General features: G+C 43.1%; 2 protein-coding genes across 2 annotated transcripts; both read left to right on the top strand.

The window, feature by feature from the left end:
- Positions 1-13760: 13760 nt before the first annotated feature.
- On the top strand, positions 13761-21222 carry LOC141006305 (drebrin-like protein B). The gene is made up of 18 exons (XM_073478462.1): positions 13761-13955; positions 14083-14138; positions 14428-14540; positions 14678-14752; positions 15194-15337; positions 15634-15711; positions 15795-15946; positions 16028-16082; positions 17361-17438; positions 17522-17673; positions 17757-17811; positions 18094-18159; positions 18419-18530; positions 19066-19257; positions 19404-19472; positions 19764-19858; positions 20549-20618; positions 20718-21222. Exons 1-18 carry the CDS (start codon positions 13873-13875, stop codon positions 20852-20854), a joined length of 1782 nt encoding a protein of 593 aa, XP_073334563.1. The 5' UTR covers positions 13761-13872; the 3' UTR covers positions 20855-21222.
- An 810-nt stretch (positions 21223-22032) lies between these two features.
- On the top strand, positions 22033-25094 carry LOC141005873 (cytochrome c oxidase subunit 5B, mitochondrial-like). Its single transcript, XM_073477924.1, has 4 exons — positions 22033-22154; positions 23173-23243; positions 23744-23843; positions 24559-25094. The coding sequence occupies exons 1-4, from the start codon at positions 22058-22060 to the stop codon at positions 24669-24671; spliced, it is 381 nt and encodes a 126-aa protein (XP_073334025.1). The 5' UTR covers positions 22033-22057; the 3' UTR covers positions 24672-25094.
- The last annotated feature ends 207 nt before the right edge of the window (positions 25095-25301 follow it).

The raw sequence follows: 25301 nt of genomic DNA, 5'->3' as shown, positions 1-25301 counted from the left end.
GTCAAACTTCTTTTCTTCTTGTTCCACTTTTGCCTCTCTTGGAGCAAGGGCAGGTACTCCTGTATCCATCTCTTCCAGAAAAGATCTGAGAGGTACTGTACTTGTCTCCAGCGCCTTTTCACATACAGGTCATGAGGTTCGAACACTCCAGGTGGCAATGCTGGTTTACCCTTTAAGAGAAGTATGTGGTTCGGCGTGAGAGGTTCCAGGTCGTTGACATCGTCTGAAAGCTTGGTGATTGGACGATCATTCAAAATGGCCTCCACTTCACAGAACACTGTATGAAGTCCATCATCATCCAGCTTCTGCTGATGTAGAACAGAACTGAGAACTCTTCTTACCAGGCGGATCATCCTTTCCCATACACCACCATGGTGTGAGCCTGCTGGTGGATTGAAACTCCAATGGATTCCAACCTGTGAGAGAACTCCTCGAATCCTGTCCTGATTCAAAGCAGTTAGAGCCTGCTTCAGTTCTCTGTCTGCCCCAACGAAGTTAGTGCCATTGTCTGACGTGAGGTGTGCCACCTGTCCTCTTCTGCTGATAAAACGCCGCAGAGCATTGATACATGCATCTGTGTCCAGTGAATTAGCCACTTCAAGGTGTACGGCCCTGCTTGCCATGCAAGTGAATATCACTCCGTACCGCTTGCAGGTTGACCTTCCTCTCCTAACTTCAACTGGTCCAAAGTAATCTACTCCTGTGTTGGTAAAAGGTGGTAGATCAGGAAGGATTCTCATCTTCGGCAGATCCGCCATTTTTTGTTCCACGGCTCTTCCATTGTAACGTCTACAAAAGATGCATTCCCCAATGATCTTCCTGACAGCTGAGTTGGCCTTTGTGATCCAAAACTTCTTCCTAACCTTTGACAATGTGTGAGTCCGTCCACTATGGCCCAGACTCTGATGTACATGCCTAAGAATGAGCATAGAGACGTGTTGATCTTTGGAGAGAATGAGTGGATGCTTAGCTTCCTCCGGCATGGCTCCTCTACTCAATCTTCCTCCGACTCTCAAGTGTCCATTCTCCAAAACTGGATCCAGTCTGTATATGGGACTCCTTCGGCTCACTGCCCTTCTCCCAGATGATAAAGCAGAAATCTCCTCACCAAATCTCTTCTGCTGACAGTAACGAATTATGGCCATTTCTGCTGTCAATAATTCATCCAGCATCAGAGTGCCACTTCTGGATTTCGTTGTGACCCGCTGTCCTTTAGCCCGCCTTGAACTGTTCTGACTGCTTTGCTCCTGACAATTAACCACAGAAGCCTCCAACTGCTTCTTCGAGCGACTCTGCGCCAACAACATGGCCTTCACTCTGAGGACCCAGGCAACTGCTCTCTTGAGCCTCCTCCAATCAGAAAAGTACGTAATGAGCTGGTCAGTAGGACTAGAGATGTCACCCACACTGATGGTATTCACTGCTACCTCTTTCCTGACCTCTTGGTCATCAGAGTCCATTGAGACGTCCATCACAGTTTTAGGCCAGTCTTCCTCCTGCTTCCAAAGAAATGCAGGACTTTTGAGCCACCTGCTGTTGTTCAGAAAGTCAGTGACCTTCATTCCCCTCGATGCATCATCCGCTGGATTGTCCTTGGAACTGACATGCCTCCATTGTGAGGGTTCAGATGTTTCCCTGATGGTTGAGATTCTGTTGGCCACGAACGTATGAAAGCGTCTGTCCTCGTTGTTAAGATATTTCAACACTGAAGTACTGTCTGTCCAAAAGACTGAATCCTCCACCTGGATGTCCAACTCTGCCTTCAGCAACGAGTCCACTCTGGCAGCAAGAACAGCTGCTGTCAACTCCAGTCGAGGAATAGTTACAGCCTTCAGTGGTGTTACTCTGGCTTTCCCAAGCATAAAAGCCACATGGATGTAATTTTCATGGTTTAACATCCGGATGTATGAGACAGTTCCATACCCACTTTCACTGGCATCTGCAAAATGATGTAGTTGGGCACATTTGATCTCTCCGAACTCCACTGGCTTTACGCACCTTTCCACATTGAATGCAGCCAACTGATCCAAGTCTTCCAACCACCTTTTCCATTGGGGTACGATATCCCTCGGTAGCTCATCATCCCATCCACAGCCTCTTCTACAGAGTTCTTGCTGCATAATCTTGGCTGACAAGGTGACTGGTCCCAGAAAACCCAACGGGTCATACACTGAGCTGACAACGGACAGCATGCCACGTCTGGTTAGAGCCTGTTGTTTCACCTCCATCTTGAACCTGAAAGAGTCGGTCTCAACACACCATTGTAAACCCAGAGCTCTTTCCACTGGAAGCTTATCCCGGTCCAGATCCAACTCTGTTAGGTCCTTGGTTCTTTGATCCTCTTTGATGGCTTGTAATACCACACGACTTATTGCTGATCCATTTTTCCAAAATGAAACCACCCCTTTTACATAGAGCACAAAGATCTTTTATCATTTGAATGGCCTCTTTTTCAGTGGCTGAACTCTTCAAACAGTCATCCACATAAAAATTCTGCTTGACAGACTGAATCACCTCATTCAAAAACTCAGACTGGTTGTCATCAGCAGTTTTCCTCAGTGCATAGCTTGCGCAACTAGGAGACGATACAGCGCCAAACAGGTGTACTGTCATCCGATGTTCCATGAGGTCCTGAGTGATGTCCCCATTTGGCCACCAAAGAAAGCGAAGGAAATCTCTGTCTTCCTCAGCGACTTTGACTTGATGAAACATAGCCTGAATATCGCCCATAAATGACACTGGTTCCCTCCTGAAACGAAGAAGAACTCCCAACAAAGAGCTGGTAAGGTTAGGACCCTGCAGCAGTTCGCTATTCAAGGATGCACCTTGAAATGTGACTCCACAGTCAAACACCACACGGAGGGATCCTTTCCGTGGATGGTGGACACCATGGTGAGGGATGTACCACACCTTCCCCTTTTCACGATGCAGCTGTTGCTGAGGCACTTGCTCTGCATAGTTCTTACTAATGAGTGTGTTCATGTACCCAGCATACTCCTGGTGAAAGTGTAAATTCTTCAGGAATCTTTTCTTCAAACCCTGGATCCTTTGCTTAGCCACTGCAAAATTATTAGGCAAACAGATCTCCTTGTTCTTATACGGCAATCTCAAACAATATCTTCCCTCCTGAAGTACTGCTGAGTGCTCCATAATTTCCAGGAACTTGAGGTCTTCTCTGGACATTTCTTTCTCCTTTGCAGTCTTCTCATTAAACTCGTGGTTGTACTGCTTAATCAGCATTTCTTCGAGTTTACCAATAGAGATCCTGTTCACCACAGCCAAGGGCAGATCCGCTTCTGAAGCACCACTGTTTCCACTCAGTGGACCATTAACAACCCATCCCAGTACCGTCTTGACAGCATACGGGCCACTCCCGCAACTGTTAATGACCTCCCACGGTTCTAATATTTTAGGAGCGTTGGTTCCTATCAACATGTCAACATTTGCGTTTATGTTCGGGATGTTCACCTTTGACAAATATGGCCAGTTTGCCAGTTCTTCAGGTGTCACCATATCATCAACAGTGACCGGCATTTTCATCTGGGTGAGAACTTCAGGAAGAACATGAAAGTTATTGCTGTCCAGATCAGATACCTCCAAACCAGTGAGAGTGTAAGCTGGAACAACTCTTTTTTGCCCCATTGTGCCCAACACAAAGTTGATTTTTTTTCCTGTGACATTCAACTTCTGCATTAGGTGCTCTGAACAGAATGTGGCTGAACTTCCTGGGTCCAAAAACGCATAAGTTTGAATGATGTGATTTCCTTTTGCGCTTTTAACCTTTACAGGAAGGATGGATAGCACACAGCGGTCCTTACCGGCCCCTGTATGTCCACATGTTTTGAGTGAAGTTGACTGTTTAGATGTTTCCAATGGTTCCAGGGCTGGTTGCCTTTTGATATGAAGCACAGTGGGATGAGTTTGACCACAAACCTTGCATGTCAGGCGCCTCTCACACTCACGGCTCATGTGTCCCACACATAAACATGCAAAACAAATCCCCTTTCCTCTCAGAAACTGAAGTTTTTCCTTATGCTTCTTTTCCATGAACTGCTTGCACTCCTCTAACGAGTGGCTACGAGCACAGCAAAGGCATCCAGCCTTTTCAGCCTTCCTTGGATCTGACATTGACTCTTTGCATTCCTCGGGCACTTCCATAGATGTTACTGTGGTGGCCATGACATTTCCTTTTATGTTATTTTTGGGTTGTGGCTTAAACCCAGCACCAGTCCTTATCCCAGCAACACCAAATGGCTCCTGTATTTCACCAAACAGAGGATCAGACAGAATACTGACACGACGCTCAATAAACACGACCAGATCAACAAAGCGAGCTGGTTGACTAGTTGTCTCCATTTTATCATGAGCTATTGTTCTCCATTGCTCCCTCATTTTGAATGGCAACCTGGATAAAATGGCTCTCATGTTTACGGCCATGTCCAGTTCCTGCATATACTGGAACTCCTCCATTACGTTGCAGCATCCCCTCAGAAACAAGGCATAGGATTGGAGTGCTTTCACGTCCTCAGATTTTATTGTCTGCCAGGCCAGAGCTTTTCCCATATAAGCCCTTGCAATTGTGTACTGATTTCCAAAATGTTTCTGGAGAAGATTCTTTGCCACTGCATAGCCCCGCTCAGGAGCCATATGCTGGCAGCTACGCACCAGTTCACGGGGCTGTCCTCTAGTAAATTGTTCCAAATAGTACAAACAATCTGCCATTCCTGCCTTTTCCTCCACTCCTTGCTCAAATGCTCTGATGAATGTCCTGTATTGTAGAGGGTCCCCTTCAAATGTGGGAATATCTCGTGGTGGAAGTGTCATCAGATGTTGTTGCTGCACCAGAGATGCTGTGATTTCATTTTGCCTGTGCATGATGGTAAGTACTTGTTGATGGTTTGCAGGTTGAGCAGTTGTTGAGTGATGTTGAACATGTTGTGTCAAATCATTTTGCTGTGTTGGTTTCCACACTTCAGGCTGGTACTCCTTTGCTCTAGGATTTAACACACTGACAGACTCCTTTTTCCTTTTTTCCTTTTCCAAATAGGAATTCATGCCGTTATTGGTTCCTTGAGATGAACTTTTCCCATCCGACGCCTGTAATACTGCCAGCCTAGCAGTAGATGCGGCTATTTCGGTTTCCAAGTCAAGCTGCTCTTTTTTCCTCCTCAGCTGCTGTTCCTGTTCCTCCAAAGCATGTCTTTCCTTTAAAGCTGCAGCACGAGCAACAAGTGCAGCCTTTTCTGCCTCTGCCTTTATGGCTGCAGAAGATGTGGTACTTGACCTGCAACTGTTATGGCTCTTGTGACTTGAGCGTTTGCTTACATTGGACACACTGTCATTAGGATTAATATCATCCATAACATTACCTTTTTCATTTGCATTATTTTCATCACATGAAATCCACTTTTTTGTATCAGCAATACAATCATTGATGGACAACATTTTTGCCTTGAACCATATATCATGCTTTTCTTTTTCATCACATGGCAATAAACCCAACAGACAGGTATGCATGTATTTTATCTCATCACAAACTTCAAACAATTCCCCAAGAGCTTTAATTACCTGTGGTTTATCATGCTGCCACATTAAACCTTGTAGTGATTTTCTTATATTGGCTGCTTTGTTAAACTTGGCTTTTCTGCCAGCTTGCAACCTGTCCAGCTCATTCGCAAGCGCCTTTGCAGTGAGCTTAACCACGCGTCTTGGAGTTTGCGCCTCATCACCGCCAGATGCACCGCTGAGCTTTTTAACAGTTTGCTCATTAGTTCCGGTCAAATTAATGTCAGACACCGCGTCATGAGTCTCCATTGTAATAGTCACTTAAGTCACTTAATCCACAGATCGGGCAGAAAACGAACCGACGAAACGCCTATTGCTCCCACCCTTCGGCAACCAATGCATTGGATTTATGTGTGCACACAATTTAAATGGCCATATAGTGTAGCGCTACACATACCTCCGTGCCTTGGGTGCTTTGCAGAGATCTGGCGGTCCGATGATCAGCTGATCCCACAACCCGGCGGTCCTATGGCCCGATGCTCCACAGCCAGCACATTAGCACCGCAGCTCCTGCGTCCTCCTCCAGATGCAGACGTTTTCCTCACCGTGTCACCGCTACTGTCCTCTCCAATCACTCCGATCCAAACCAAAACGTGCCGAAGTGTCCAAAAACAAAGCTCCAACTGATGCGGGAACCCGGCGGTCCTATGGCCCGATGCTCCACAGCCAGCACATTAGCACCGCAGCTCCTGCGTCCTCCTCCAGATGCAGACGCTTTCCTCACCGTGTCACCGCTACTGTCCTCTCCAATCACTCCGATCCGAACCAAAACGTGCCGAAGTGTCCAAAAAAAACAAAGCTCCAACTGATGCTGGTTTTTGACTAATGCTGAAGGGGAAAGTATCGCAGAGAGAGGAGCTTTGAGCGTTTCTGCACCGTCACCAAGACGTGACGTCAACACTTCATTTTGCTCGATACGTTTTTTGGACGAACGTAATTTCTGCCTTCGATGAAACTTACGTGTCAAATGTACTCTGCTGACCGCTACGTGTCACATAGCGTTGACGTTAGATGTCGTGTTGGGAGATGGAGGACATGGTGATGGAGTTACAGCTCGGCCACAAGGCTGCCGAGCCAGAGACCACTGTTCAGGACTGCGTTTCAACACGTGTGAGCTTGAAACCGCTGAACACGTTCCAGCTGTGGAAGCAGCTTTCCTAAACCAATGATGTCAGCCCTTCAGTGAGGGTTTCTCTGTGATCGCTCATTTTAAATAATATCACACAGCGCAGCCTTCGTCATTAAACTGACACTGTGATGGTCTGTCAGCAGACGAACGTGGTGAAGGTTAACTGAGGCTCTCTCCTCACCAGATGTGCTGGTGATGTGGATTTGTAGTTCTCCAACTAAAAGCAGAACAAAGAGACCGAGCTGCCTGTCGTTCAGGTGTTTCCACGTGGACAGACGTCTCTTCTAAAACCACTAACGAGGACGCTGCGGTGTGGACGAGGTCTCATCCGTCCTGCGTGCGGTTTGGTTTAGGAAACGAAATCACTTCAGCTAATGTCGGGGAGAGATGGTGGTTTCACTTAACTGGTAATAAAGTAAACACGTCCTGTCTCGTAACTTCAAATCGTCTTTCAGTTCTTCGGTATTTAAGCAAAAATACTTTGGTGACAAAACATTTCTACACGGTGATGATTTTAAAAAAGATGCACTTTCTGAATGTGCGTGGTTTGTCGAGGACGAGGCTGAAACAAAGACGTGCAGAGGGGGGAAGAAACAAAAAGACACAGGAGGAGGTTACGAGGTAATGAAGCCTAATTGCCACCAGGTTGTTCTCCACAGGGGAGCAGTAATGTGTGTGTGTGTGTGTGTGTGTGTGTGTGTGTGTGTGTGTGTGTGTGTGTGTTTTCAGGGCAGTGGTGAGTTAAAGCTAACAAAGGAAACTGTTTGAGTTGAATATAATCTCGTGGTGTTTGCAGAGTGAGGATCTAAAAAAGATGAAGTCCTGTGATGTTTGCAGTCAGCCGAGGAGCTCAGAGGTCAGGATGGTTAATTTGGGAAGTTTCAGTTAAAGTTCACGAGTGGGTTAAAAACAGAAGTGAGAGGGTTTGAAGAAGGTCACAGGTTTGACATTTGAAGTTGGGAAACACTAAAACAAGCATTTAATTGAGCTCCAGCTCCACGTAGCACTGGTTATACAACGTTAACTACAAATCAAACTATCATTTAAAATACTGACGAGTTCCTCTGACAACTACGGCAAGTAAAAAGGTCAAAATACACTGATGTGATTGAGGAAAGGGGAGTTTACTATCTTGATGTTGACTCCCGACACGTCTAACTGGAGACGGATCAGCTCAGTGGGCCGTTGGGATTACTGACATCAGCTTCTGGACCGTTAGCGGACGTTCAGACCGAACACGGCTCAGGAGGAAGGTGTGTTGTTACAGGTACAGGTGAGACCGTGAAATACAGTCAGGAAGTGCAGTCTGAGTAACAGATCAGTGAGTCTGGAGGTTTATGAGACGTGAAAGTCAGCACAGCAGGTCGTTATGACTTTACAACCCGGAGAGTGAGAGCAGTGAGCCCGATCGCTGTGTCACTGCTGTCACCACATGTATCTCGCGGTACCGGTGTCTTTAATGATATTCTACAGCTCTTCCTGGAAAATCATTGAAAATGTTGATGACTCATCCTGCACTCGGGGGCGTGTGCTCATTATCTGTCCGACATGTGTTTCTGTAGTTATTTCACCAGGTGGGTGTATAAAAAGAGGAACGGGTTACTGCACAAAAACAACTTTATAGCTTTATTCAGTGATTCGGGTCAATGTGTGTGTGTGTGTGTGTGTGTGTTTATACAGCTTAAAGCTCATTACAGCGCAGCAACGGAGAGGAAATGAGATGCTGTTAAAGCCAAACTCTCACTGTTAAAACACACACACACACTCCACTCTCTCCACAATTAGAAAACATCTGCCTGTGGTGGAAAGTACATTTACTCAAGTAGTGCATAATTGTACTTCACTCTGGTGTTTCCAGTTTACACGATGCTGCACTCCTATAGATACTTTACTTACAGTTATAGTTTAAAACACACGATGCAGGACTGTTAAATGAAATATTTAAAAATCAGATTAAATGTATTTCTTCCAGATAAAAATAGAAAATCATTCTTCAGGGTGGGAACTTTCACTTTAGATGCATTTAGCTGACGATACTTCTGTGTGTGTGTGTGTGTGTTGGGTTTCTGTGGTCTGTGTCATGTGATTTGTGATTTGTGTGGTTCAGACTTGTGGTTGTGTTGCTCTGGTTTATTGGAGGAAAACACGGCTGTATGTTAAATGAGATGGCTGAGCGGTGAGGTCATCGGCAGCTGGAGTGAAAGGTTACCGCTGGAGGACGACAGCTGGAGCTCAGCGCCAACCGCCTCCATGAAACCAGAATCACATATATCACACGGTTTGTTTTAGTTTTCTCTCTCTGTAGATGTTTAGATGATAACACTTCAGACATCCAGGCAGCTACAGTTTGGTTAAGCGTGAGGACTGACCGTGGTTAAGGTAAATATAGTGTGGAAAGAAGAAGACTGACCCTTTTCTAACCCTAATAAATGTATTCATGAAATGACCCATTACTGGAAAACATCAGAATATTATTATGAAATCACATTTGGGTCATTTTCAACACATTGTGACGTTAATTATTGTGGTAATTTCAAACACATTAATTGGTCATTAACACCTACTTTTGTGTTACCAACAGAAGCACCGACGCCTTTACTGTCAACACACTGCTTCCTGCGCTGGTCACTAAACACTGGACATAAAGCGTGAGGTGTGTGTGTGTGTGTGTGTGTGAGTGTTTGTACAGACACACACAGTTGCTCCTACGTTGACTCTGAAACCTCCTGCAGCTGAAGAGGAGCTGAGGTGTGAAGGAGGACGTGACAACCAGAGCAGATAAGACAGGAGACGCAGGCGGAGGAGGGACGAGAGGGTGGAGGTGAGGGTGGAGGAGGTGGAGGTGCAGGTGAGGGTGGAGGGGGTGGAGGTGAGGGTGGAGAGGGTGGAGGTGAGGGTGGAGGTGGAGGTGGAGGTGGAGGTGAGGGTGGAGGGGGTTGCTAAAGAGGGGACAAGAGGAGGGAGGCTGGAGGGAGATTAGCCCCGGGGGGTAATTTGTTCTTGAGCTTCAGTCCATCAATCAGCCATTCATTGACTGACAGGATCGTCTGCCAGGCCTCCCACACTGAGGGTGTGTGTGTGTGTGTGTGTGTGTGTGTGTGTGTGTGTGTGTGTTAGGGATACCACTGTGAAATCAAATTAATGTCAACATCGCTGGACAATTGGATTAACCCTCCCAGAAGATTTAATTTCTACAGTAAAATATTTGTTGTTTCTTTGTCAGACTCGTCGACTCGTCGTCTCCTGGAGCGACAACAGTTCTGACACAATCTGTTTCCAATCTGTGGATTCTTTCTCTGATTCTTTCTTTGTTGTGAAATATTTGGTCATTTCAACTCTTTTAGCATCAAACACTGAATCAAAAGATTTGTGAGAAGTTTGCAAACAGATACAACATGAGGCCTGCGGTTGTTTTAAGATGTATAAACATCACACATAAGATTAAGTGTGATTTCGTTCGGCTGCTAGCTCGGCTCGGTCTCTGCTGTCGAAGAGATTCTGGTTTCAGTGGAACTTCCTGATAAAATAAAGTGAAAAGAAAAGAAAAGAGACAAAAATGTCCAAATGTTTGGAAACATAATCTGTAAAACTTTACTGTATTTTGTAAATTCATCGTACTGAAAGTATCGATGTCAAATCTTCATCTGTAAAGTCAGTAAAATACAGTATTTGACTTGTGAATGTGGTGGAGTCAAAGTACAAAGAAGCATTAAAATAAAAACACTTGTATTTAAAGTAAAGTGACACATGGTGTGTTTAACTCTTGTTATTTCTTAACAATTTTTAATTTGTTTGCAAATTTTCTTCGCCTCATTTTCTTTGCTGATGACACCAACATGATTTTATCTCATTAACATGTTTTCAACTCAGTAAACTTTCATTAAATATGAAAAAGTAAATTTTCAGATTTGCTGGAAGCGGCCGGACGTCTGATGGGATTATTATTCACATCTGAGCTGATGAGAAATTACATTATTTACTTATTCATAACAAGTCTGTTTATTACCTTTATATTATTGTGTTAATAATTCATCTCTATAAACAATTTGTAAGATTAGCAACTCTGTTTGTGTTTTAACTCAGCGTCCTTCAGTATGACATAAATATTCATCAGATCAGTGTGGGAATACACAAAAACACAATATGACAATACGTGGCCTTACTGTAGAGGTTATAGCGCCACCTGTTGCTGTGGTGTGACATTGCTTGACAGCATGCATTTGCGTTGTGGATGTGGACTGAGATATTTTTTTAAATACCGTTGGTGTGGACGGGAATCTTTTTGAAACTGGAGGAGAAAGATTAATTTTTAAAAGTACGAGGTGGCCGAGGCCTCAAGCAGCACTGATAAAGGACCGATTACATAATCAAACTCTCTTTGTCTTCATGACTGAATAAACAAACTGACCTTAAAGGACAACACAGCTTCATCCTGTTTTAGCTTCCAACAGTGTCCTGGGACCTTATTTTAAATAAAACTACAGCGTGCCTCTTTAAATGTGGACTAGAGTACATTAACTCTCCGCGGCTCACGAGCACTGCATGGTAAGACTCATAAAACACACAAAAACAAACCTTTACTGTCAGAAATGTCATGAAAGCAGTTTTTAAAAAGCACCATGATGAGCGTCTCGTGAACCAGGAGGATCAAACTGTGACAGTTTAACCTTCACACAGCTTCAGACCGGCTACGTTAGAGACGACATGTGATGTGTGAAGACAAACATACTTGTGATTGTTGCAGCTGAGGCCTCCAGACGCTCCTCATGCAGCATGTGAGAGGTCGTCAGGCCGCCTGAGGGAGAAGCTCAGCTGACGGTGCTGTGGATGAAGATGGATGAAGATGGATGAAGATGGATGAAGATGCTGTCATGTGTGCAGCTCTGCTGGTATTTTTTTCCACAGTTTAAAGACTAAAACACATCGATGAGCCACACTGTCGTTCCTTCATCACCGTGAACACACACACTGCAGTGTATTTGGACTCACACACACACACCATCCTGCTGCCATAAACACCCACTAGAGCACCAAATGTGGATTAATCCGCCGCTGAAAATAGTCCCCAACAGATGCACTATTTCTTCCTGTTTGTGTGATAAAACCTGAGAGCTTGGAGCCACAGACAGGAAGCTGCTGAGATGAGTTAACAATAGCAGACCTGTTGTTGACCTGGTGGTTAAACTGTCTGATGTTTCTGATGTTAAAACTCCTCCTAGTGGTGGAAACACTGCTCACATGTTCCTCAGGTGTGTGTGAGCAGACCGACCTTCATCCTGACACGGGCCGACATTTGATTTTCTTTTACTCTCAAGATTCAATATATTTGTACATATTGGTCTTAATTTTTATAAATTATAAATAAAGCTGCTTCTGCTTCTGATTATTGTTACTCTGCAGACCTGCACTCATAAAACAATGAAATGCTGTTGCTTCCAGCCACACAGCAGCAGTGCAGCAGAAATAAACAAAGAGTAAGACACCAACAAATTTATAAAATATTCAAATCTCAGAAAAACATCTAGGCAGCACAGTGTGTTAAAGGGGCTCTATGTAACTTTTTCATGGGAATTGACATTTATTATCACTTTATTATTGGCCACATGTGAGCAGATTGTAACGTGACGTCTCTCTCAGTTGTTCATAAAAGACGATTTGTGTGTTTGATTTTGATTCAATGGAAGATACTGACAAAAATGTGATGATTTTTCATTTAAAAACATTTTTATAAAATTGAAAAACACTAAAATCCAATAAAAAAAAACCGTGTGTGTCATTAGACCAGTACAGGAAAACATCTTGGCAATGACTTTGAGTCAATAGGTCACATAACCTGGAAGCTAATGAAAAAACTGCAGATTTTTCATGTATGAATTTAAATTAAAAAAAATGTTTTAATTGAAATGTCACTAAAATCCAAAGAAAACCGGTACAAGATGATGCACATGTGTCATAAAGCTGTGGTTGTGGGTTCAAATCCCCACTTGATGAAATGTTTACATGCATACGCATGTTTGATTGGATTATTGGCTTCAGTGTCATTTCTTCTGTGGCAGAGTGGGTGAAGCATGTTGCTCCTGATCTCATGGTTACAGGTTTGTTCGTCATCCTCTCACTTCAAATGTGTTTCCAGACTTCACACTTGCACACACACGGTTGTTGAGTGATTGAATCAATTTACACACATTTAGCCTTTTAACACCTCCACACGTGTGAGCTGAGGCACTTCCTATGGATGAAACTGTGAAATGAAGCTCTACTCATCGTTTTTCTCATGAGACTGTAACCAGATAAAGTTTCGAACCACCTGTTAAAAACCACCAGAATACATGAAGTTAATTTGACTCTGTTAAATCATTTTTGAGGGGAAAAAGCCCAAATCCCACCCACATTTTAAATGCTGCCCACATCCATTATCGAGTGTTTGTTCTGATTGGACACACAAACAAACCTCTTTTTTCACGACGGCGTCTGCAGGACTTTTACTTGCAACAGAGTATTTTAACTTCAGTAAATGATCTGAACACTTGACACAATGTCAGGATGTGAAAGGTGTGTCGAGCGTGTCAAACAAATCTGAAGTCAGGGGTCGATTAGCCTAGCTTAGCATAACCACTGAATGCATTATTACACACATCGTGTTTGAAGGATTCACCTTGTAAATTGTACTGAGGCTGCTGCGTTTGTTCCTCTTGTCTCTGCCAATAACAGTACCGAATAAATCACACCCTGTTTTCTGTCATCCAGGTCACATGCACACACACACACACACACACACACACACACACACACACACACACACACTGCTTTAAAGCCACATGTGATATGCATATTGACTCAAGGCCTTCCTCGACTCTCAGTGAGGGCTTACAGAGGAGAACACACCCTGGAGTAATCTGAATACATGTATATTTTCTCATTCAGATACATGATTGTTATGTTAATGAGTGGATGAGTGCAAAGTCAGAGGTGAGTAACTTCTCGGAGAATGTGGCTCATCAGGTTTTCTTCTTCTCCCCAGACTGGTTCGACTCATCACAGAGGAAGAAAATCTCTTCTGGAAATCAGAATAAATCAGACCTGCAGCGACGAGGACTGTGAGATCAGGGTTTTATCCGCCTGTGTTCGAGGTTTTTTTCTTCCTGAGGCTCTGGTGGACCTCTGTGTGGGTTTGCAAGATGGCAGTAAATCTGAGTAAGAACGGGCCTGATCTCATGGCCGCTTATAAAGAAGTGGTGGACGGCAAGTCGGACACAAACTGGTGAGCTGTCTCTAACTGACGTCTTATTACACACTTCACTTCCTTGTTGAAATCTGTGAAGAATCAGACCACTCTGCGACAATACTCTGCTAATATTCAGGGTTTTTCCACCTCTGTGTGTTTTCAGGGCGCTTTTCACTTATGAAGGGAACAGTAATAATATCCGTCTGGCAGAAAAGGGAGGTTAGTTTTCACGTCTTTCTCTCACTTCACTCACAGTTTAAAGGATCATCGTGGTTGAGTAACATAAAATGTAAAGAGTACCTGAGTAAATATGTTATAATGATTCATAGAAGAAGAGTTAATTTACAGTCACAGAGAGATTTTACAGTGTAAAAAAAACTGACTCTGTGTGTGCGTGCGTGTGTGTGTGTGTGCGTGCGTGCGTGTGTGTGTGTGTGTGTGTGTGTGTGTGTGTGTGTGTGTGTGCGTGCGTGCGTGCGTGCGTGTGTGTGTGTGTGTGTGTGTGCAGACGGTGGGTTGGAGGAGATGGTGGAGGAGCTCAGCAGTGGGAAGGTGATGTACGCTTTCTGTCGCGTCCAGGACCCAAACTCTGGTCTGCCCAAATACGTCCTCATAAACTGGGTGAGACACACAACAAACACACAACAAACACACAACAAACAAACACACACATACAATAATAATCATACAGATATCCGTGGATCAGTTCATTGGGGTTCACATGGGTCTTCTTGTCTGTGTGCGTTCACTCACAACAGACAGGTGAAGGAGTGAAGGACTCTCGGAAAGGCATGTGCGCCAACCACGTGAGCTCGATGGCCAACTTCTTAAAGGTGAGAGCGACTGTCTGCAGGTTGTGGATCGACCCGGTTGACAGCTGGTGTTGGTCGGACTGACGTCTCCCACCTCCTCCCTTCAGAGCCACACTTCCTTTTCTAGGCGGTGATATTGATTCGTTATTCGGCCTCACTCGTTTGACATCAGCGTCATAATTTGATCTATCCAGTCCAATAAAATGTGGAAAGTCAAGAAGAGACGCGCGATAAAATTATTTTATCACCATTCAAGTTAGACCGGTGCTGAACTGCAAACAGCCGCTGAGCCGTGGGGCTCTGACACCAGGTCCAGATATTAATGAAACCTCCTGGTTCAGAGGCCGAAACCGCCACAGTGACTGGATCATTTTATTTACTGAAGAATAACTTAACCAACCTCAGCTTTAGCACACAGACCAGTTTCCTGTCCTGTTCTCTGACATGTGTGTGTGACGACAGGGAGCCCACGTGACCGTGAACGCCCGGGCAGAGGACGACGTGGAACCAGACGCCATCTTGGAGAAAGTGGCCAAAGCGTCCGGAGCGAACTTTAATTTCCACAAACAAACGCAAGAATACAGAGACGCACCCAGAGGACCTGTGGTGAGACGACACAACACGTAACCATCAGATATGATTCATGCACCTTCTTGCTTCTGTAACAAAGTGTCGTAATACACATGTAGGTGGAACTGACACCACCGTCTTTTAGTAACGAGCGTTTGGTCTGAATCTGAGCACACACGACTCTGAGCCTTCTACGTTCACCAGCTTCCTTAAAAACACAAACATTAAGTCGACACAGTCGCCAGAGTCGTGTGAGCAGATCAGAAACTACAACATTTGTGTGTTTGAGCCAAAGACTTCATCATTTCACCGCCTCCTCTCTGATATCACAGGGCTCTGTGTATCAGAAAGTCAACGCCGTGGAGGAAATTCAACAAACCAACAAGGACGACTTCTGGGTCCAAACTCAGGTTCCTCTTCATATCCATCCTGAGAATATATGACTTCAGCGTCTGGAGTTTTATGTGATGTATGAAAATGGTCTGCTCCTCAGAAAGACGAGGAGGTTCGTCGACGGGAGGAGAGCAAACGAGCCGAGCAGGAGAGACAAGCGACGGAGAGGGAGAGGAGGGAGATGGACGAGAGGCAGGCCAAGGAGAGGGAGAGGAGAGCGAAGGAGAGAGCTCAGCAGATAGAAGAGGAGAGGTGAGTCCAACACACAGCAGCAACACACACTAACACCAGCAGGAGTCAGAGCCAATCATCAGGGATCTCTGTGTTTTTAAGGATTCGACAGAAGCAGAGAGAAGAAGAGGAGAGAGAGAGAGAGCAGCAGCGACAGGTGAGACCACCTCACACAGCAACATGTTCATTAAACATCAATCAGAAGTCAGATCATCACAGATGCTGTCACAGCAGCTGCAGGAGGACAGGGCGCCACGGTGCCGTTTGAACGTTCTCCTGTGCTTTCATGGGTTTACTCCAGGTTCCTCCAGGTTCCTCCAGGTTCCTCCAGGTTCCTCCAGGTTCCTCCGGGTTCCTACATTAGTTATTAGCTATTAATTCTCCAAGGCACTGGCTGATGTGTCGTTTGATGTGATGGCACTCAATGCTTCCCAGCTTTGCACGCCGACTAAAAATCAGGCTACATCCTCCAGCAATGACGCAAACACTCGCTGGCTGCACCTGATTGGACGAAACGCCCCTCATGGGATTTCAAACCAAACCAATGTGGTGGCACATGTGGAAACGTTGTCTTGTATTAAAAAAACATCTTTTTACAATCTGAAGACAAGAAAAAAGCCATGTCGTGGCTGAATCTGTCTGTATTTGAACTTGATAATGTTTAGTTTTTATGGTGTTTCAGCAGTTTCCAGAGACGCACACATCACAACACAGCGTCTCAGAAACTCGACGCTCTCTGAAGATTTGTCTTCGAAATAACATTTTCTTTCAAGTCAATCTGAGACGGGAATCAGATCAGTGCAAAGACTTGTGTACTCACCAAGTTTGATAAGATCCCAGTAGTAATAATTCAGAGTGATCCTTTTTATTAAGATACCAATATAAAGTCAGCCCACGGAGAACTTCATGTGTCTGTTTCAACCAGCAGGAAAATGAAACCACCCAGACGGGAATCAACTTCGCTGCATCGGTGAGTACGATCGCTGGTGAACACGTTTACATGTACATGATCTTCAGCTTCATGTTTGTTCAGTTTCTGGTTCAAGTTTGAGATTTGGTACATTTTTTGCTTCCGTAACATGGTTTTTTTTTAGCTTAGTGGATAGAAAATGTCCAAAATACGCATTCCTTTGTTGGCAAATATTTAATTAGATAGCCTCATTTGCATACTTAAACATAACTTATCTAAAAACTTGTAATACAAAGAAATAATTGTCTTAATGTGAGTAATTAGCTGGTGAAGTTTCACGGTGAAATCTGTTAAAGGTTTTACCCTATTGACTTTTTTCTGTCTAAAAATTTATAACATTTTATGATACATTTAAAGGAGCATTCTGTAGTTTTGGGGGTCGTGAGCAGAAGAACAGAAACTACAACATTTGTGTGTTTGAGCCAAAAACTTGATCATTTCACCGCCTCCTCTCTGATATCACAGGGCTCTGGCTATCGGAAAGTCAACGCTGTGGAGGAAATTCAACAAACCAACAAGGACGACTTCTGGGTCCAAACTCAGGTTCCCCTTCATATCCATCCTGAGAATATATGAGTTCAGCGTCTGGAGTTTCATGTGATGTATGAAAATGGTCTGCTCCTCAGAAAGACGAGGAGGTTCGTCGACGGGAGGAGAGCAAACGAGCCGAGCAGGAGAGACAAGCGACGGAGAGGGAGAGGAGGGAGATGGACGAGAGGCAGGCCAAGGAGAGGGAGAGGAGAGCGAAGGAGAGAGCTCAGCAGATAGAAGAGGAGAGGTGAGTCCAACACACACAGCAGCAACACACACTAACACCAGCAGGAGTCAGAGCCAATCATCAGGGATCTCCGTGTTTTTAAGGACTCGACAGAAGCAGAGAGAAGAAGAGGAGAGAGAGAGAGAGCAGCAGCGACAGGTGAGACCACCTCACACAGCCACATGTTCATTAAACACCATTTTAGGTTCGAGACAGAGTCACCTCCTCCCTCCATGCTGATGGAGAGTCAGGTCTTGTTTTTGTTTTAAAACTAAACAAACCAAAAAAAACAAAAAACCCATCAGATGTCTCTATACTATCTCATTTGACGAGATCCAAGACTTTTTGATTCGAAAAGACATTATTTACATCCTCGGTGCACGGTCGAGCTCGTGCACTCACTGCAGGCGGAGGCAGGATGACATCATGTGTCTGTTTCAGAACCAGCAGGAAAATGAAACCAAGAAGACGGGAATCAACTTTGCTGCATCGGTGCAGAAAGCTAATGTGAGTACGATCGATGGACTGGAACTCTTCAAATCAATATACAATATTATTATAAATCTTTATGTAATCAGTATATTAACATATAGAGAAAAGTGTGAGGAGCTGCTGCTGCTGCCTCCAGACCTGTTTTATGTCTCTTCTTTTTAAAATCTGTCTCACCTTTTTAAAGTTTGTCTTTTTTAATCTGTCTCTTTCTTGTCCTCCTACTGGAGGTGAAATATTAATTTTCTGTAATGCTCCTTTAAACTCTCATTCACAGGAGGCCAAATCACTGATTTCTCAGAGATCATTTAATCCCAGAGACGTATTCAAGCAGCGGGAGCAGAGCGCTGAGGCCAACGACAGATCGTCTACAGCCGTCTCCAGACCAGGTACACATCACACATCCAGTGTAAACAGCATGGATCCAGTGTAAACATCATGGATCCAGTGTAAACATCACACATCCAGTGTAAACATCACACCTCCAGTGTAAACAACATGGATCCAGTGTAAACATCACACCTCCAGTGTAAACATCATGGATCCAGTGTAAACATCACACATCCAGTGTAAACATCACGGATCCAGTGTAAACATCACGGATCCAGTGTAAACATCACGGATCCAGTGTAAACATCACACATCCAGTGTAAACATCACAGATCCAGTGTAAACATCACGGATCCAGTGTAAACATCACACATCCAGTGTAAACAGCATGGATCCAGTGTAAACATCACACATCCAGTGTAAACATCACACATCCAGTGTAAACAACATGGATCCAGTGTAAACAACACGGATCCAGTGTAAACAACATGACTCCAGTGTAAACAACATGACTCCAGTGTAAACAACATGACTCCAGTGTAAACAGCACCTGCTGAAGCATGAAGTGATTAACAGTCATGTGTTCACTCTCAGGGAAGCTGCAGAGTCGGTTTCTATCTCAGAGATCCTTTGAGAGAGAAGCTCAGGAGCAGCCTCAGCATCCTCCAGCTCCAGCCGTCTCCATCACCCCCCTGTCTCCTGCCTCACCTGTGCTGTCTTACTCACCTGCTGCAGCTGTGTCCCCGACACCACCAGAGACATCAGGCTCACCTGTTCAAGCTGCAGGTCAGGACTCATTCTCCTCTTCTGATAAACCCAATGATAACGATTCTGAATCGCTTCACAGATCGTCACAGTGTGTTCTCAGTACTTTTACTTCACTAAACGCTCTGAATACTTCTGATGTCTCTCATTCTGTCACTGATCCACAGACTCTGCTTACACAGAAGACGAGGAATGGTCGGACGAGTTTGATGACGATGGAGATGAAGCTACAGCAGGTACAATAATAATAATAATAATAATAATAGTGATAAACTATTATTCCGTCTATAGTATAACACAGTTGGTATCACGTGGTATCTGTCTGTGGCTCAGATTAGACATATTTAATGACTGAATGTGATCAATAACATCTTTAAACTCTAATAAACGGCAAAATACAGAGATTTAATTGGATGTAATAGGCTTAATTAGCAGTGTGTGAACTCATTAATCTAAAATGTAAAAGTTCCATACTCCAACTTCGACACCTCGTCATGTATTAATCTATAAATGTGTCCGATCTACAGAAGAAACTCCAGCTCATGAAGATCTGTATGAGGCTACGCAGTCAGCTGGGACGGAGGAGGACCTGTATGAAGACGTTTACCAGGACACCTCCACAGTGAGTCCATGCAGCGTCTTTAACGTCCATTTTCCACCCTGGTTACATTCACTATAAACATGGAATACAACTCATTAGTGAGTTTCAGCTCATTGTTTACATCTCCAGCCACAGATGTACTCTTCTCAGCGCTGTCATTGCATCGTTTTTAGAGAAAAAGCTGTAAAAAGCCAGCGTACATCACCAGCAGACAGACACAGTTAGAGATCAGCTGGTGAAAATAGTGGAGCATTCAGCAGCTAAAGAGTCAGATAGTTCCTTCAGGAGGTGGTGGAGACCAAAAACAGAGCTACAAGAGAGAGAATATTGTACTGAGATTCATCAGGTGGCACAAACACAGATGAATGTTGTGTTCCTCACATGTGTCTGATGCCCCCCCGCTGATCAACACTTCCCCACCTGTCTTACTAACATTTGTATCGTACATGTGTCTTTACTTGATGAATAGGACCACTAGCTGCATGGCTAATGGCAGCTACAGTTACCAGCAGTTAGCAGTTAGGTGATGCGCATATCGCTATTAGTTTGGAGCATGAATCTGAAATGTTATTAGCACGTGAACTCTGTCCTAAGGTAGAAACTGTGTTTGAACTCACTTGTGTAATTTATTTAAACTAACAAAGAAAGCAGGATGGAGTTTAAAGGAGCTCATAATTAACTGCTATTTTTTCATTTGTTTTGAAAAATGAGGCTGAAGACAACTACACAGGGTCCAGTGGACAGGACATCCGAGCCAGAGCTCTGTACGACTACCAGGCTGGTACGTACACACACACACACACACACACACACACACACACACACACACACACACACACCTGTCTACGTCGCTCTTCTGACCGCCTTGTCTGCTCCACAGCGGACGACTCTGAGATCACCTTTGACCCTGACGACATCATAACGGGGATCGACATGCTGGATGAGGGCTGGTGGAGAGGTCACGGACCTGACGGACACTACGGGATGTTCCCCGCCAACTACGTCGAGCTGATCTAACTTTCATCTCAGTTCATGTTCAGAAACCTCTGAGAGGACAGACAGGACATGTTTAGAGAAAACTAAATACGGCTCACATTAACTCGTCTGTCTGCGTCATGTTAGAGGTTTGTTTCTGTTTGACATCACTGGATCAACACGTTGTTGTAAAAATCACATTATTAAAGTCTATCGATGTCAGTGAATGTAGACTAATTGTATTAATGTCACAAGTTATTGAATACATTATTCCTCCAAGAATACAAAATTACACAACATAATAAATCCTGTTGTTTACATATCAGGATGATGGTTGAATATAATGAAATAAGATATATAAAGAAGAAGAGTTTAACAAGTAAATGATGTGTTAAATAAACACTTTGTGTCTATTTTACGGGCTTTCAAAGAATATTTGTAATTCATATTATTGATGGAGAATTTAAGAGTTTGTACTTGCTGTTGGAAAAACAAGAAAACAATTATATTAATTCATGTTACATCACAGTTTCTTCTTCTAGAATAAAAGTTATACAGAGAGATGATAAGAAAATAGTAACCATCATTAATAAATGGTATATATAACAAATTAAACTCTAGTTATTGGCTATTTCACTGTTTTCACACAATGAAATGCTTCAATTGTTTCATAAATACTCTATAAACATTATCTGGATAGGCTGATATACAGCTTTTTATTGTTGCCAGTGAAATAGATATTAACTCAAGTTTTATTTACTGTAATTTTGCCATTTATTAATGATGATTATTATAAAATGTAACCTGGGGAAAATATTAAAAAGCGCATGAATAATAAATAAAAACTCAAATAAATAATATTAATATTTCTAACTACGATATAGATAAAGTAAAAAGGTAATATTTAAATATAATTAGCGATTGATAATTAATCCAATTATAGAATTGCACAGAAAACGCTGGATTGGATGAAGAATGAATTGATTTGATACATTAATGAAAGGTATAAATATTTTTTAAATACTTTTAATATTTTATTTTTTTTGTCAAAAATTCACAACAACATTTTAACAACAACAATTATATTATTATTGTTGTTGTTGTTGTTGTTATCGAATACATAAAAACTAGATCAGGATTTAATAATAACTGGGGTAAAGCGTTTACGTCATAAGCGGGTGACGAGTTGGGCCATCTCCAACGTCATAACCCCGCGACTACCGACTGAACCGCAGAGAAGGAAACATGGCTGCAAGGTTACTGCTCCGCTCCGCTTTCAGAGCCGCGACAACCTGCCGGGCCGCCCCGGTCCCTGCTCTGACCCGCGGCATGTCGGCTGGAGGTGAGGACGAGACCAGAACCGGGTTATAGAACCGGAAGAACCGCGGGAATATGATTTAAAACAGGGTTTATCCACAGCAAGGACAGATGGTTCCACTGAGGGCGGAAGACCTCCTGTGTTACAGAACATCAGGCCAGACTTCGTTTAAAAATCTATCGATTTAATCACAACTCGTGTATCGTCAAACCTGTTGTCGCTATAACACGACGACGTTTTCCAAAACAGAGTCAGGGAAAGAATTACTTCAGTTCGGGACACATTAAAAACAAAACAGACTATTTAAAAGGTCAAACTGCTGATCTTTATAATTTTAACTCTGTGTTATAAAACAGTTACTTCAGCAGCGTGTGATCCATGTTTGTGTGTAATGATCACAGTAACAGTAATTAACTCATAATTCTTTATTTCTAACTTCTTAATAACTAACGAGTTTATTAAAATAACCATTAGTATCAGTTTGTAGTGTGGCACTTGTTATAAGTAAAATAAAGACAATGTTGGAGTGGAAATACTTTTCTACTTAATTAAGTTCAGTTTAAATCTGTTTAGAGACAAAAATGATGTTTAAACAAATACAAAAAAAGTTTCCAATAAACAATGAATGAATATTTACTTGAGTTTAACGTCTTTTCTTTTAAAGAAAAGTTGTGTTTTGCATAAAATTGAGGACAGAGTTTTTCCAAAGGAATTATAGAATATTCATAAATAATTCATAAATGATGAACCTATAAAATAAAGCTTCACCGGGTAGTTTTGTAATGACATGACTATATGTGAATGACGACATAACACTAATAGGAAGAATTCACACAATGAAGTCGACGTTCACGACAATAAACAAGATTAATTGTGATACGAGCCCACTGTGTGTTCATAGATGATAATATTGAATTATTCCAATCCATATTTATTGATAAAGGAATACTGCAACACCTCCAACATGTTACCAACTTCTGTTTTTCCTTTATGATGATATGTTGGGCTGAATTACAGCTGACGTTAATTGTTCCTTCATCAGGGATTCCCACTGACGAGGAACAAGCCACAGGAATGGAGAGGATCATTATGAAGGCCATGAAGGAGGGATCGGTGAGATTATTGATCTGAATACATGTTAGTCTGTGTTAGAGTCATCATCATCAGTGATGTTCATGATAAACGGATCAATAACTGATCGGTTGGTTGGATGATGTGAAAACATTTGCCTTCCCCTAATCCCACAGGACTAGTTTTACCAGAGGAGCTTGTGTGATTTAGAAATGTACCTTCATGTCAGAGCTGCAGGTAACATCAACTTTCAGAAGCGTGTTCCTCAGCAGCCACATTGTTACAGTGATGTTACCTGCAGCAGGTGACCGTCAGCTCATAGCAGCACGTAGCAGCGACAGTGAAGCAGAGCTTTGTTCTGCTGAACGGCACCGACAGCAGGACGTATTTGTGCCAACTAAAAGAAGGCACACCTTAAAAAAGTCCATTTAAGTGTACGGTCAGGTGTTCGGTTACAAATGCTGCATGAACTAAGTTGTATTGATTCTTCAGTGATGATATTGTACTTCACAATAAATCGATAACTCTTCCCTCTCCTTCAGGATCCCTACAACATGATGAAGCCAAAGGAGTACGCTGGCTCCAAGGCCGACCCCCACCTTGTTCCCTCCATCACAAACAAGAGGATTGTGGGATGCGTCTGTAAGTTACCTGTGAAATGACATGAACGCCTGCTGAGCAACATGTCATTCTACGACATATGACCACGAGTGCCACCCGATAAAATATCTCTTGACCTCAGTTTAATTGAGTTTTATTATAAATGAATGTGCTTTTATGGCTTTCATTCCGTCATTATGCTTTTAGAGAAGCAGCACGAGCTCAGCTTCAACACAACCCGACTGCTCCACTAACACAAAACCTGCAGGATGCAGTCAATTATTAAATGCAGTCTCTAATAGAAGCTAATGATTATTTTCATTATTGATTAGTATAAAGGTCATTTTTTTATGATTAAAGGTGTAATATGTAGGAAGTGGTCATCTGTTTACACTCAAAACAAACAAGCGGTCGGTATATGACCAGAGTAATCGCTAACTGCTGCTAACTGTTGCTCCCGTTATCTAGTTAGCTCAGTTAGCAGTGCATGTAGTGGTCCAGACAGGGAGCCCAGAGCACCTGAGGATTGTTGGTGTGACGTCTTCAGATTGCTTCTTTTGTCGAACCAACAGTCCAAAGACTCTTCACTTCCTGTCATTAAAGGCAGATAGAAGCAGAAAATCCTCACATTTAAAAACATAAAACCAAACGATGTTTGAAGTTTTTGCTTGAGAAGTGGCTACAACGATTAATCGATCATCGTAATAGTTGGCAACATATTTTTACCTTTATTCTGACTCTGCTGATCTCTCTGCAGGTGAAGAAGACAACACAGCCGTGGTTTGGTTCTGGCTTCATCAGGGCGAGGCCCAGCGCTGCCCGTCCTGCGGCTCCCACTACCAACTGGTGGCCCATGAGCTCCCCCACTAACTCCTCCACACCTCTGTTATTATAGACCTCTATGACACAATGTTAGCTTCTGTTAGAAATATTCTGTTAACCTTCAGAACGAGCTGCAGAAACATCAGACGGCAACGTTTTCATTCTCCAATCTCCAGGAAGTTTCTTTATCCTGGAACCTTTTGGTTCCGTCTACTTCCTGGTCTTAAGTGATGAGTCGTCGTCTGATTGGTTCTGGACTCGTTCTGTCACAGTACTTGATCTACCTGCTGACCTCATCAGTCTTTGCTTTACATGTTACCATTTACAGAGGGATCACATGTGGTTCGGGACACAACTTGTTTCTCTTCAACATTTCCATTCAGCTGCAGTTTACATCCTCACGTGTACTGTATGATGTTACACTCGGTCCACTTACTCCTGTTATTGAACCAATAAAGTTTTTAACTCTTATTTATTTTTTGGCTTTTCAATGTTTAAGATTATTTACCCAATAAAAAACTTTTAAATATGGTCAAAGTATTTTTATGTGGGGGAAAAAATTGAATTCACAGCATGTTTCTGTAATTTTATGGATATTTTCATGTTTTTTATAAATACACAGCCTGTAAAATAAACAGGAAAAATTCCTTAAAAATTACAGATTTCTTTTTAAAATCA

This window comes from Pagrus major, chromosome 12 (genome assembly GCF_040436345.1).
Source record: "Pagrus major chromosome 12, Pma_NU_1.0".
In the NCBI taxonomy this organism is placed as follows: Eukaryota; Metazoa; Chordata; class Actinopteri; order Spariformes; family Sparidae; genus Pagrus; species Pagrus major.
Note: the sequence above shows the minus strand (reverse complement) of the source record. Positions and strands in the feature narration are given on the sequence as shown.